General features: G+C 52.1%; 2 protein-coding genes across 2 annotated transcripts; one reads left to right on the forward strand and one right to left on the reverse strand.

Annotated features, from left to right (window-relative positions):
* The first annotated feature begins 1,210 nt into the window (after positions 1-1,210).
* CDK5 (cyclin dependent kinase 5) lies at positions 1,211-6,601 on the forward strand. Its single transcript, XM_080936449.1, has 12 exons — positions 1,211-1,326; positions 1,880-1,968; positions 2,045-2,112; positions 2,216-2,276; positions 2,380-2,436; positions 3,825-3,920; positions 4,072-4,146; positions 4,303-4,399; positions 4,579-4,648; positions 5,046-5,106; positions 5,210-5,290; positions 5,430-6,601. Exons 1-12 carry the CDS (start codon positions 1,290-1,292, stop codon positions 5,514-5,516), a joined length of 879 nt encoding a protein of 292 aa, XP_080792575.1. The 5' UTR covers positions 1,211-1,289; the 3' UTR covers positions 5,517-6,601.
* A 512-nt stretch (positions 6,602-7,113) lies between these two features.
* Positions 7,114-10,979, reverse strand: ASIC3 (acid sensing ion channel subunit 3; the record flags this gene model as incomplete). The annotated part of the gene is made up of 11 exons (XM_080936212.1): positions 7,114-7,192; positions 7,309-7,367; positions 7,498-7,569; positions 7,663-7,742; positions 7,821-7,912; positions 8,169-8,316; positions 8,415-8,471; positions 8,564-8,759; positions 8,921-9,048; positions 9,291-9,441; positions 10,443-10,979. The coding sequence occupies 11 exons, from the start codon at positions 10,977-10,979 to the stop codon at positions 7,114-7,116; spliced, it is 1,599 nt and encodes a 532-aa protein (XP_080792338.1).
* Positions 10,980-11,182: the final 203 nt, after the last annotated feature.

Raw genomic sequence — 11,182 nt, forward strand, 5'->3', positions numbered from 1 at the left:
ATGGAACCCTATCACAGCCAGCTGACAACTCGATTTTAAAGATCTTTGCGTGTCTTCTTGTTTTCTCAACGACATCATCAACTATTTCAGATAAAGAATACACTTTATGCATCTTCAGTCTGCCACGTGAGCAAATCACAATATTGTTTACGCAAAAGCACTCAGATTTAAGTGAGTTAATAAACAAAAGGTTAGCGCCTACTCCGGTTCCAACTCTGAGGAATGCTGTTTGGGGCCATTTTCGCCTGGTTCACAGCCCTCAAGAATGCAATCATGAGACAATTAGAGAGTAGTGCAAGAAAATCTATAATCAACCCCTTTATAGGGTGAGGTAAAGGCTGCTTGCTGCAAGTGTAGCATCTGTCTGTGGTCTTGTCTGTTGAGGGAAGTAACTGACCTGCCAGTCTTCGTGGGCCACACCCTGGCTGACTCCATTGGGCCTGCTCTGAAGACTGGGATCTGGGGGACACCCATGCTCCAGTCAGCTGGCCTCGGCATGTCAAAGTGGTGCCGCTGGAGTCCGGTGGGTTTCGAGACGATAAAATGGGCCCAGCAGAAAGAGGGGACTCTGACGTGTGTCCTTCCACTCAAATCCAGACTCTAAGGGGGCACACCTGTCTCGCTGCCCAGCCCTGTGGTCAGCTGGTCCCTGTGAGATCATCAGCAGTAGGAAATCGCTCAGAATCATTCCCCAATCAGTCCTGGGGTCACCAGGTGGCCTAGGGAGAGGTGAAAACTAGTGCTGAAGCTGTCAGGAGGTCGCTGGTGACTCAAAACACCCAACCAGGTCAGAGCCAGGCCAACATCGCTCGGGATCTAGGCCGTCAAACGCAAACTTCACGCAGAGAGCATTCCACCCCCACCCTCACTGTATTCTGGAACGCGTAGTCCCGGAGCGGCCCTTTTCTGGAAGGCTGTGAGCACAGAAAAGGAATAATAACAAGAGCGGGGCACACTGGGAGCCTCCGCGCCTTGGCGGAGACGCCCGAAAAGCGGACACGCGATGCTTCCTGGGAGTTGAAGTTTAAGGTTTGCCTCCGCGATGGAAACGAGTCCCTGGAGTTGATCGCTGCAGAGAGCCCGAGCGCAGCCTGTTGGACTTTGTAGTCCGCCTGTCCTCCGCCACGGGCATTCTTGGGAAACATGGCCTCCCCGGGACTACAAGTCCCAGATGCCAGTGCGTGGTGAGCGGGTGGGCGGGGCTGGAGCTGTGGGTACCACCTCCTCTGCAACGCCGGGGCCGGGAGTCTTAGAACCGAGGGCCCGCAGGGGTCCCCGCGGCCGCTGCGATGCAGAAATACGAGAAACTGGAGAAGATTGGGGAAGGTAATGGAACCACGAGATGTTCCTGCAAGGTCTTTTTCTGAAGACCCTACTTGCAGTCCCAGAGCTCCCTTACCGTCAGCTATACCTGCAGACTCCACCTCAGCACTAGCCAAAAGCCCTGGCCGCTGAGCCCATCACCCAGTGCAGAAACCAACCCTTCACCCTGTGTTAGCATCTGCGGCACACTCTTGCTCTTAGCCTTAGCAGTCTCTCTGGACCAGCCTTCCTAACCGCGGTACTTCCTGCATTTCTCCTCCCTAGCCTCAGCATCACTTGCAAACCTCACCAGGAATTCCTGCTTCAATTCATTGCAGAACCTCCAACCTTCACATTTTTGCAGGCCTTCATTCCTCTTCTAGGTGACTCCTTGCTACTTCCCGACCCCACCCCCACCCCGGAGTTTATGACAGATTCTCCCTGCAGCTGAAGCCTTTTTTAGGCACCTTTTCTTTGGCATCCTCACTCACAAAATCTGGCCTTTGCCCTGAAAACCTACCTTTACACACTAAGATATTGAGAAGGATCCTTTCCCTCACCCCCAACCTTCCCCTAGGTACCTATGGAACCGTGTTCAAGGCCAAAAACCGGGAAACTCACGAGATTGTGGCTCTGAAGCGTGTCAGGCTGGATGATGATGATGAGGTAGGCCTAGGGCATGGGAGGGGGTCTAAAGCCTATCTTGGGTTGTGTGTGTCTACTACTCCTTTGCATGTTGTAGGGTGTGCCAAGTTCAGCCCTCCGGGAGATCTGCCTACTCAAAGAACTGAAACACAAAAACATTGTCAGGTAAGGTCTGTTGGAGAAGGTAAAACCTCCTCATTAGACTGGGCTGGTGTTGGGATGTTAGAGGCCAACTTGGGGATCTGGCTAAGCCTTTCATTTCCCCTAGGCTTCATGATGTCCTGCATAGTGACAAGAAGCTGACATTGGTTTTTGAGTTCTGTGATCAGGTGAAAGAGGGACTTGGGGGGGGGATACTAATCATGGGAGGGTATAGAAGTCCAGACTAAGGTTGAACTCTGTCCCCTTCTCTTCACTGTCACCTCTATTTAGGACTTGAAGAAATATTTTGACAGCTGCAATGGTGACCTGGACCCTGAGATTGTGAAGGTGAGGGGAAGGATGTCTAGGGAGTTGTAGCAACTGGGTGTACCTATATAAAGTATTGGCACTCTTTGGATGCCAGGTTGGGAGCCTGGGGTACTAAAGGAACTCTGTTTCTGCTCACCAAGGACTTGGTGGATGTTTTTATGTGGTCACCCTTGACTTGCACAGACAATATCTGATTTCAGTGATGTCGTTTGCACTCCAGAGATGATTCATATGAGAGACTTATCTCCTGGACTCAACAAATACCAGGCCTGCATAGTGCCCCATACTTCTAACTTTAGCACTGAGAAGGCTGAGGCAGGGCGATCTCAAGTTTAAGACCTGCCTGAGATACAAAACAGGGCCTTGTCTCAAACATCAAAGCAAGATCAAGACAAAAGGGATTGGACAGATGGTTCAGCAGTTAGCACATATTACTCTTGCAGATGATATAAGTTCAGCTCCCAGGACCCACCTGAGGTATAGCTCACAACCACCTGTAACTCCAGACCCAGGGGGTTCAGTACCTACTTTTGGCCTCCAAGGGCACCTGCACTCACATACACACCCTTCTCCCCTGGACACACATGTACGTGCATGCATACATACATAATTTAAAAATAAAGTAAATCTTAGTAAGAGAGAGGGGGAGGGAGGGAGAGAGACAGAAACAAAGAGAAACAAAGAGAAAAGCCAATGAAATGAATATTTGCTGAAGGTTTTACTGTGTACCAGTCACTATTCTAGGCCCAAGACTAAGTGCCTTGGCCCAGGTTTCAGGGGAAGTGGGTCCTGAGTAATACTATAGCTTTGCATTTGTGTTGATGCTTATGGTGTGTGTTCCCAATTGCAGCCATGTAGGGGAGACCAGCATGGACTGGAAATACAGGAAGGTCCACCAAAAAGCTGTGAGAAGCAAGGACAATTTGGTTACTGTTCTACTCTCCCCTTACCCCCAGTACCTGCAAAGCAGATTCTCAAAAGTAACTAGATGAGAGGTTGAAAAGATAGCTCAGTTGTTAAGAGCACTTGTCAAGCAGGGTATGGTGGTGAACGTCTTTAACCCCTGCACTCTGGAGGCAGCTGCAGGTGAATCTCTGAGGTCAAGGCCAGCCTGGTCTACAGATGGAGTTCCAGGACAGCCAAAGCTATACACTGAAACCCTGTCTCAAGAGAACCAAAACAAAATAATAACATAGAATGCTTGCTGCTCTTGCAGAGGACTCTGTTCCCAGAATTCACATTGGGTGGCTCACAACTGCCTATAACTCCAGTTCCAAGGGACCCTACCCTTTTTTTTATGCTTATGTGAACACACACACACACAAAATGGACCTCTCCACTTGCTGCAAATCACATGGGTGATGGGGCACAGTGGATCTGACTCCTTCTTCCTTACCTCTCCCCAGTCATTCCTCTTCCAGCTGCTGAAAGGCCTGGGATTCTGTCACAGCCGCAACGTGCTGCATAGGGACCTGAAGCCCCAGAACCTGCTCATAAACAGGGTATTGCTCTGGGAATAGGGAGCAAGAATTCAGAAGCTGGAGCCAGGGATGGGGTTCACTGAGGGAGCAGGATGGGGAGAAGGAAACTGGAGTCTTCCCTGAGCCATTTAAAAGTCCTTCTCCATGTTCCCTTTGTGTTATCCCCCCTCAGAATGGGGAGTTGAAATTGGCTGATTTTGGCCTGGCCCGAGCCTTTGGTATCCCAGTCCGCTGCTACTCTGCTGAGGTGAGCCTGGGAAGCGGTATATAATGTTGAAGGGAGGAAGTCCTCCAGTGGCTTCTCTACACCACATTGTTTCCTCTGCTCTCTGAGCCTCCTCCTGGACCTCCTTCCAGCTCTCTAAGTGGGAGGGGGGGTCCTTGTGGGTGGGGTCTTCTCCAGGTGGTCACGCTGTGGTACCGCCCACCGGATGTCCTCTTTGGGGCCAAGCTGTACTCCACGTCCATCGACATGTGGTCAGCCGGCTGCATCTTTGCAGGTGACACATTGGGGTTCTGCAGAGGTACTCTCTTTCCCACTTGGGGTAACAAATAGGGTCTAGAAGATCTCTTGTGAAGGAAGGGAGAGGGAGCTCTTGGGGCTGGGGCTGGAAGGCACAGGGGCACCTCAGAATGATGGGTCCTTCATATACTGTTTTATTCCTGTTCTTTTCTGCAGAGCTGGCTAATGCAGGGCGACCTCTCTTCCCTGGCAATGATGTGGATGACCAGCTGAAGAGGATCTTTCGATATCCTCCTACTGCCCTTAGCCTATATTCCTTCACCTCTTTGTAGAAAGGGGGGTGGGCATAGAGCCTAGAACAGGGTGAGAGTTAGCTATTGCTTGCCCTTCACATTGTTCTTGCATGGATGGAGACGCTGTGAGAGATGTGGCCTGTTGGTAAGGATGGTACTCCTGATGAAGCCAGTAAGCCTTAGGAGGAAGGAACAGGAATCCTGGAGAAAAATGACTCATCTGTTAAGACCACAAGCATCAGGGGTTGGATTTTCCTACTCTGCTATAAATACCATGAAATGGGGTACATCTCAGGCTGGGCTGGAGAATAGAGCATGGTGGTATAAGAAAAGGGCCCCTGAAGTGTAGGTATAACCCTCTCCACAAATGACCCTTGACCACATGGACACGCTGCTAGGGACACCGACTGAGGAACAGTGGCCTGCCATGACCAAGCTGCCAGACTATAAGGTGTGCCTGGCTATGGGAGGTCTTGGTTCATTAGAGGCCCCTTTTATTTTCCAACTCTATGATGCATGCATCTGGCCTGACTCTGCCTGGCTCTTTTCTGCAGCCCTACCCAATGTACCCAGCTACAACATCCTTGGTGAATGTCGTACCCAAGCTCAATGCCACAGGGAGAGACTTGTTGCAGGTAGGTGCCTGGGGGGTGAAAGATGGGGGCATTTGTCTTTCCAGGACCAGAACCTGGGGATTGTATGCTTGCCCAGAGGGTCAAGAAGATGGTGGGCTATCCTAGTCTGAGCCACCTCTGCCTTTCTTCCCACCTGCAGAACCTATTGAAGTGTAACCCTGTGCAGCGCATCTCAGCAGAGGAGGCCTTGCACCACCCCTACTTCTCTGACTTCTGTCCCCCGTAGGCTCTCTGACCCCTGGTGGCCAGGCTGGGGCCTGGCCTGTTTAAGCCACCCTCCTGGGAGGGTGGAAGAGTGGGGTGTGGGATGCTGAGCGCCAGCTGTGCTGGGCCCAGCCAGGGTAGAGTTACCCTGGCCCGTGGTTTTCACTCCCTCCATGGACTTTATTTAATTTCATAAATTGGATCCTTTCCCAAAGTTTGATGATATGATGGTGGGTGGCTCTGAAGGGTGACTGGGGACCCCTGCTCTGTGATTTGACCCACAGCTTGTGCAACGAGCTGCTCATGTCTGCTCTGTCTCCTTCCATATCCTGAGATCAGGGACAGGAGGCCATGATCCCCATTCTTTTGATTGTGTCATGGCAGTCCTGTCTCCACACTCAGACTTTATAGTCCTGCACACTTTTCTCCTCTGCCTGGAAGGGCCAGGTACAGTCCTGAGGTAGGATGCCAGTGGCTGAGTGCAGAGCTGAGCCAGAATAGGAGAATGGGCCAGGCCTGTCTATCTTTGTGTCCTATAAAGAGCCTTCCAAATCTGTTTTCTCACACTTGGTGTTGTTAGCTGGGGCAGGAGAGACCCAGAGCTGTGTGGGTCTCTTCTATAAGTACAGCCTTTCCCACTTCCTGTTTGCCACTTTTCCAGGTGTTGGGGTACAGTGAGATTAGGAAACCGGAGGTGAGGCAGAATTCCATGGGTGCCCTCTTGACAGGAAGGGGAAGGGAGGGCTCTCTCAGGCCCACTATCAGCTCCTGTGGAGAGGTCGGAAAGGCAAGAACCTTCCAAGGCAGGACACCAGTTTGTGTTCCTGCACATGAACCAGTTTCTTGTGTAACCCTGCCACTTCCACCGTCTCACTGAGCTGGTCAGAACTTCGCTCCGGCTCTCCACCGTTGATGCAGTGAACACCTACTGACCATGCCCACTATGGGCCATCACCTGAGCTGTGGGCATGGAGACACTACCTTCTTAGACATTGGTAGGAGGTGGGCCTATTGGTACAGGCCTATATTCCAAACTACCAAGGAGCCTGAGGCAGAAGCACTACAAGGCCAGTGTGGGCTTCAGAGTGAACTCAAGGTTATCTGGACAACTTAGTGAGACTTTCTAAATAAACAAGATATAAAAAGGGCTGGGAAGCCAACCTTGGTATGCCTATAATCTCAACCTTTGGGAGGTTAGGAGTTGAAGATCATCCTTGGCTGTATAGTACAACCCCAGCCAGAAGTATATGAGACCCTGCCTCAGAAGAACAAGAGTGATGGAGATATACTTCCATGGGAAAACATTTGCATGGTGGGCATCCTCCAGACTCAAGGTGCAGTTCCCATTACTTAAGAAAAACAACAAAAATGGGTTTGAGAAACTCATTAGCGCTAAGGCGTACCTGACCTCATCTTAAAATTACCCCCACCTCCACCTCAAAAGAGTTGTTAAGTCTAACTGGGATCCAGGTCCCAGAGGGAGAATAGATGAGGCTGGGGGCTGCCATTGACTCTGTAAGACAGACACCTGAGGCACTTGTACTAGAGCTTTATTAGGGTGAAGACAGCAAAGATGTACAGGCTGGATGTTCGAGATGTCATGGTGCAGCCAAGCAGGTCTAGAGCCTTGTGACAAGGTAACAGGTGCGGTGGGAGGCAGAGAGTGTCTTGGTGACCGCACAGGGAGTAGTAGGAGGCCTGGTGGGACAAGCCACAGCACTGAGGCAGGACCCCTCCACCTATTCTGTCCTGAACCTGAACTCTCTCAACCTGTCCTGACCCCACCACCATGGGGACTAGGTATTTCGTAGTACCTGGGGCCTAGGCTGAGATGGGGAATATGTGTCCGATGGCCATTCAGCTCTTCCTGGAGCTGTGGGAAGAGGGAAAGTCAGGTGGAGACCAGCCAAAATTGCTGTACCTATAGCTCCTGGATCAAATGATTAAGGTTTGAGGTGAGGCCTACAAATGTTAGAGGTCGGGGAGGGCAAAGGGAGTGTTACCAGAGTGTTGCCAGAGCGCCTTTGAGAATTCCTTCTATTCCAGAAATACCCCAGGACTCTGTCTTGGAAAACCTGGGGACAAGGGGGAAGGAGTAAGGTGGCCAGTCCACCTTCTTAGACACTGGTGGTCTGAGTCTTCCCATGGTGTCTGGGGTCTTATCCTACCTCACAGAGGTAGTCGAGGATCTCGAGGATGGTAAGCAGGCTGGCTCCGATAAACAGTCCCATCTGCCCCCCAATGTCTCCTGTGGAGGCAGAGTGCTGTCAGTTCCTGATCACCTACCCCGTCTGCACCTCTGCAGACCCAGGCACTCCATACACACCCAGCAGCTCCGAAACTTCATAGGCCGCCTTTTGTTCCACTGCCTCATAGTTGAGGGCCTCAAAGAAGATATCCAGAACCAGTACATTCTCTCTGAAGGAAAAGAAGCACAAACTACTTGCCTGATACCACCTTCGCCAACTGGAAGTAGGTGTGAGCACTCTGGCCCCTCTCAAGAACCTTGGGTTGTTCCCATCCCCCAAGTCAGAAAGTTTAAGCAGTTTGCCCAAGTCCTAGAACCCGTTATGTAGAGATGAATCCAGCAAAAGGGTTCTGGCCCAGTTCCCTACTAGGAGCCCCTTGACTCAGGTACGATGCATCTAGCCTTGCCACCGTGTCCCTTGCTCACGTGATGTAGGTCTCGCTGCGGTTGTATTTCCGGGCCAGGTAGCGAGCTGAAGCGCGGCTGGGAATCCGCACCATGGAGAGCTCCTTGGCATAGCGTGTAGTGGCGCACGGGTTGGGGCAGACACACGCGTCCTTTCGCAGCATTGCATCTGCAGTTCGCAAAGCAAGGATCAGGAGCACTTGGTCAGAGGGTTGTGACCAACGTCTGAGTGGATGGGGACAGGGATGCTGAAGAGATGTGCCTTACCCAGAGCTGGGCTGGCGCAGTCCTTGTACTGTTGGGGGCTGCACACTGGGGAGTTTCCTAGGATAGGAAGAAGAGACCCGGTCCGGGAGCTTGAGAGCGCCCCCTAGGGTATCTCCATTCCCTATTCCCGACAGATCTCAGTCCCTTACCAGGCATATGCATCATTCGACATCCGCACTTCCGAGCCACATAGCGGGATTCACAGGCCAGGCGACACCCTATTAAACTATAAGGAGGGCTGGGGCTGGGGCTAGGGGAACCCAGGGGGTCAGAGGGCTCTGGATCAAAGTCGGGATCCACAGATGCAGTATTGCAGTCACCCCAGGGTGGTGGCAGGAAGCTCAGCTGTTAGAGGGACAAGGTTACAAAGGCTGTGTGGTAATAGAGGTTGTGGGGGTGAGGCCCCCAGAGTCAGGCTGAGGCACTGTGGCTTGGGGTCTGAGGGTTTTCTAGGGAGGGTGGGAGCTTTGGGAGGGTGGGAGGCACAGGCAGTTGAACCAACATACTTGCTGCTGCTGGCAGGACACAAAAGTCTGGTGACCTGGGGCTGCCCCAAAGCCCAGCTGGTCAATGGCAGGGGGCTCCTCCTGGCTGTGGATCTGCACTCGGATCCCCACCTCAAACGGGGTCTCTTCTGCAGGGAGGGGCCTTTAAGGCCCCAGACACTCCATTCCCAGAAGAGACTCCCTTATCAGTCCCTCTCCCCAGGATTTGGAAAAACCAGCCCTGCCTCTTCTCACAAAATGACATGCTTTGGGATTTCTCCCTACATACCTCTTCTCTCCCTCTCCTTCCCATGGTCTTAGCGATTTCCCAGCCTCAGGCATGCCTCCACCCTTATCCCTCCTCACTGGCAAATGACCCAGTGCGCCTCACCCATGTCCTTCCAGATGGGCAGATACTCCTCTTGCTGTACATCCAGCATAATCTCCAATCCGTTGCCAGCACCACCCTTGGGAGTGGTGAGCAGCTCTGTACCATGAGCACCAGAGTTGAAGGTATAGCATTGTCCCATTCGAGTAAAGATCTAGGGACAGAGAAGGACTGAGCTGGTTTCAAATTCCTGATTCTCCTGGTTCCAAGTACCAAGTGCTGGGACTACAAGAAGGAGCCACCACAGCAGTGACAAACCCTCCCAGTTCTGGAGGCAGAAGTCCAAGTCTAAGTTGTACTGGGTGTTTTCTCCCTGGATGTGTTGCCTAAGTACCTAGGTGACCAAGTCTAGGAGAGATCTAGCTGATTTTCCACCCTGTCCTCATTTTCTTAAGGGTTGTTTGTTTTGTTTTGTTTTGTTTTGTTTTGTTTTAGACAGAGTCTCTCTATGTAGTCCTAGAATTTGTTATGGTGTATAGATGAGACGGTCCTCAAACTCCCAGGGATCCTCCTGCCTGTTTTCCAGGTTCTGGGACTAAAGGCATGAACTGCTTGTTTTATGTTCTGGACTTTTAAAGACTGGATGTCATGCAAAGAAACCACTTCTCCCCTGCTTCCTTTCGAAGGAACTTGAAAGCTTACATCGCAATGCCCTTAGCCTCACAGGTCTGTGGAGTGGGGAAGCCTCCTGCCTCAGTGCAACTCCTCTGCCTCTTGCCAAAGCCCTGACAGCAGTACCCCTACAGGGGCAACTAGATATATTCTTGCCCTCCTTTGGGGTGGCAAAATTCAGGGGAGACAGAGAAACATAAGTCTTCTCCTGGTAAACAGGGGTCTCCTGTCCCAGAACAGTCTTGGGGTATTGCATCATATCTAGGAGCAAGGGTAGCAATGTCTCTACCGATTAGCCTTTGGCCCTGCAGCTTGCTTGGGTTGGTGTCCCCACTGAGAGGCATAGCCAGGTGCACAGATGTCTAACTGAGATGGAGAGAGATAGCCTCCAAAGGCAGCTTCCTGGACTAGGCAGAATGTCTTGGATGAATGGCCTGTGGCCAGCAGGAAGGAAGGGATAACCAGGCAGGGGTGTTAAGGTTTCCTTACTGACAAGGCAGAAGATTGTAGTCACTAAATAGGAGTCTAAGGGGAATGGCTCACCACTGTGAAGTTCTCAGGCCCACAGGGCTGGCCACGGTATCGGCAATCCAGCAACATGTCCTCAAGGGAGTGGCCGGCTCTGGCGTAGAGTTGTGCCATGTCAAAAGTCGGACTGGGCATGAAGCCAGGTGGTGCAGGGGGCTGGCCCAGGGCACGAAGGTAGGCAGCATGTTCAGCAGGGTCCAGGCCCAGCAGCGCTGTTCCAGCCCAGTGCAAGTCATTGGGTGTGAGGCGTGAGCGGCGCAGTGGATTGATATTACACAGAGTGACCGCTGGGAAGGTAAGCTGGTGGCTCTCACGCTCATCCAGGGTGGTCTTATGGTGAAACTCCCCATAGTAGCGAACCCGCTCAGCCACCTGGTAGAGGAAGGCCGCCAGCGACAGGAGCACAGCTGTGGCCCACAGCCCACGGCGCAGGGTCAGGCCTCCAGGGCCAAAGATGTGGCCCAAACCATGCATTGTGCAGCTACTGGCGAACACCCGGATGTCTGAGGCCTGTCGCCTCTGGGCTTCCTCCAGTCTGGAGGGAGGTTTCATGGCTGGAGCAGGGACCAGGGAGGCTGCTGATTAGGAACAAAGCTTCTAAGGAGTGCAGAAGCTGTTTTGTAGGGCTAGCAGGGGTGGGGACTGAGATAGGACTCAAGTAGCTTAGCAAGGAATAGGGAGGAAAGAAAAGGAGAAGGTAGAGAAGGGAGGAGCCAAGACAGGTAGAAGTACTGGCCTGATAGGACTGGATGAGT

Source organism: Micromys minutus (assembly GCF_963924665.1).
Source record: "Micromys minutus genome assembly, chromosome: 23".
NCBI lineage: Eukaryota > Metazoa > Chordata > Mammalia > Rodentia > Muridae > Micromys > Micromys minutus.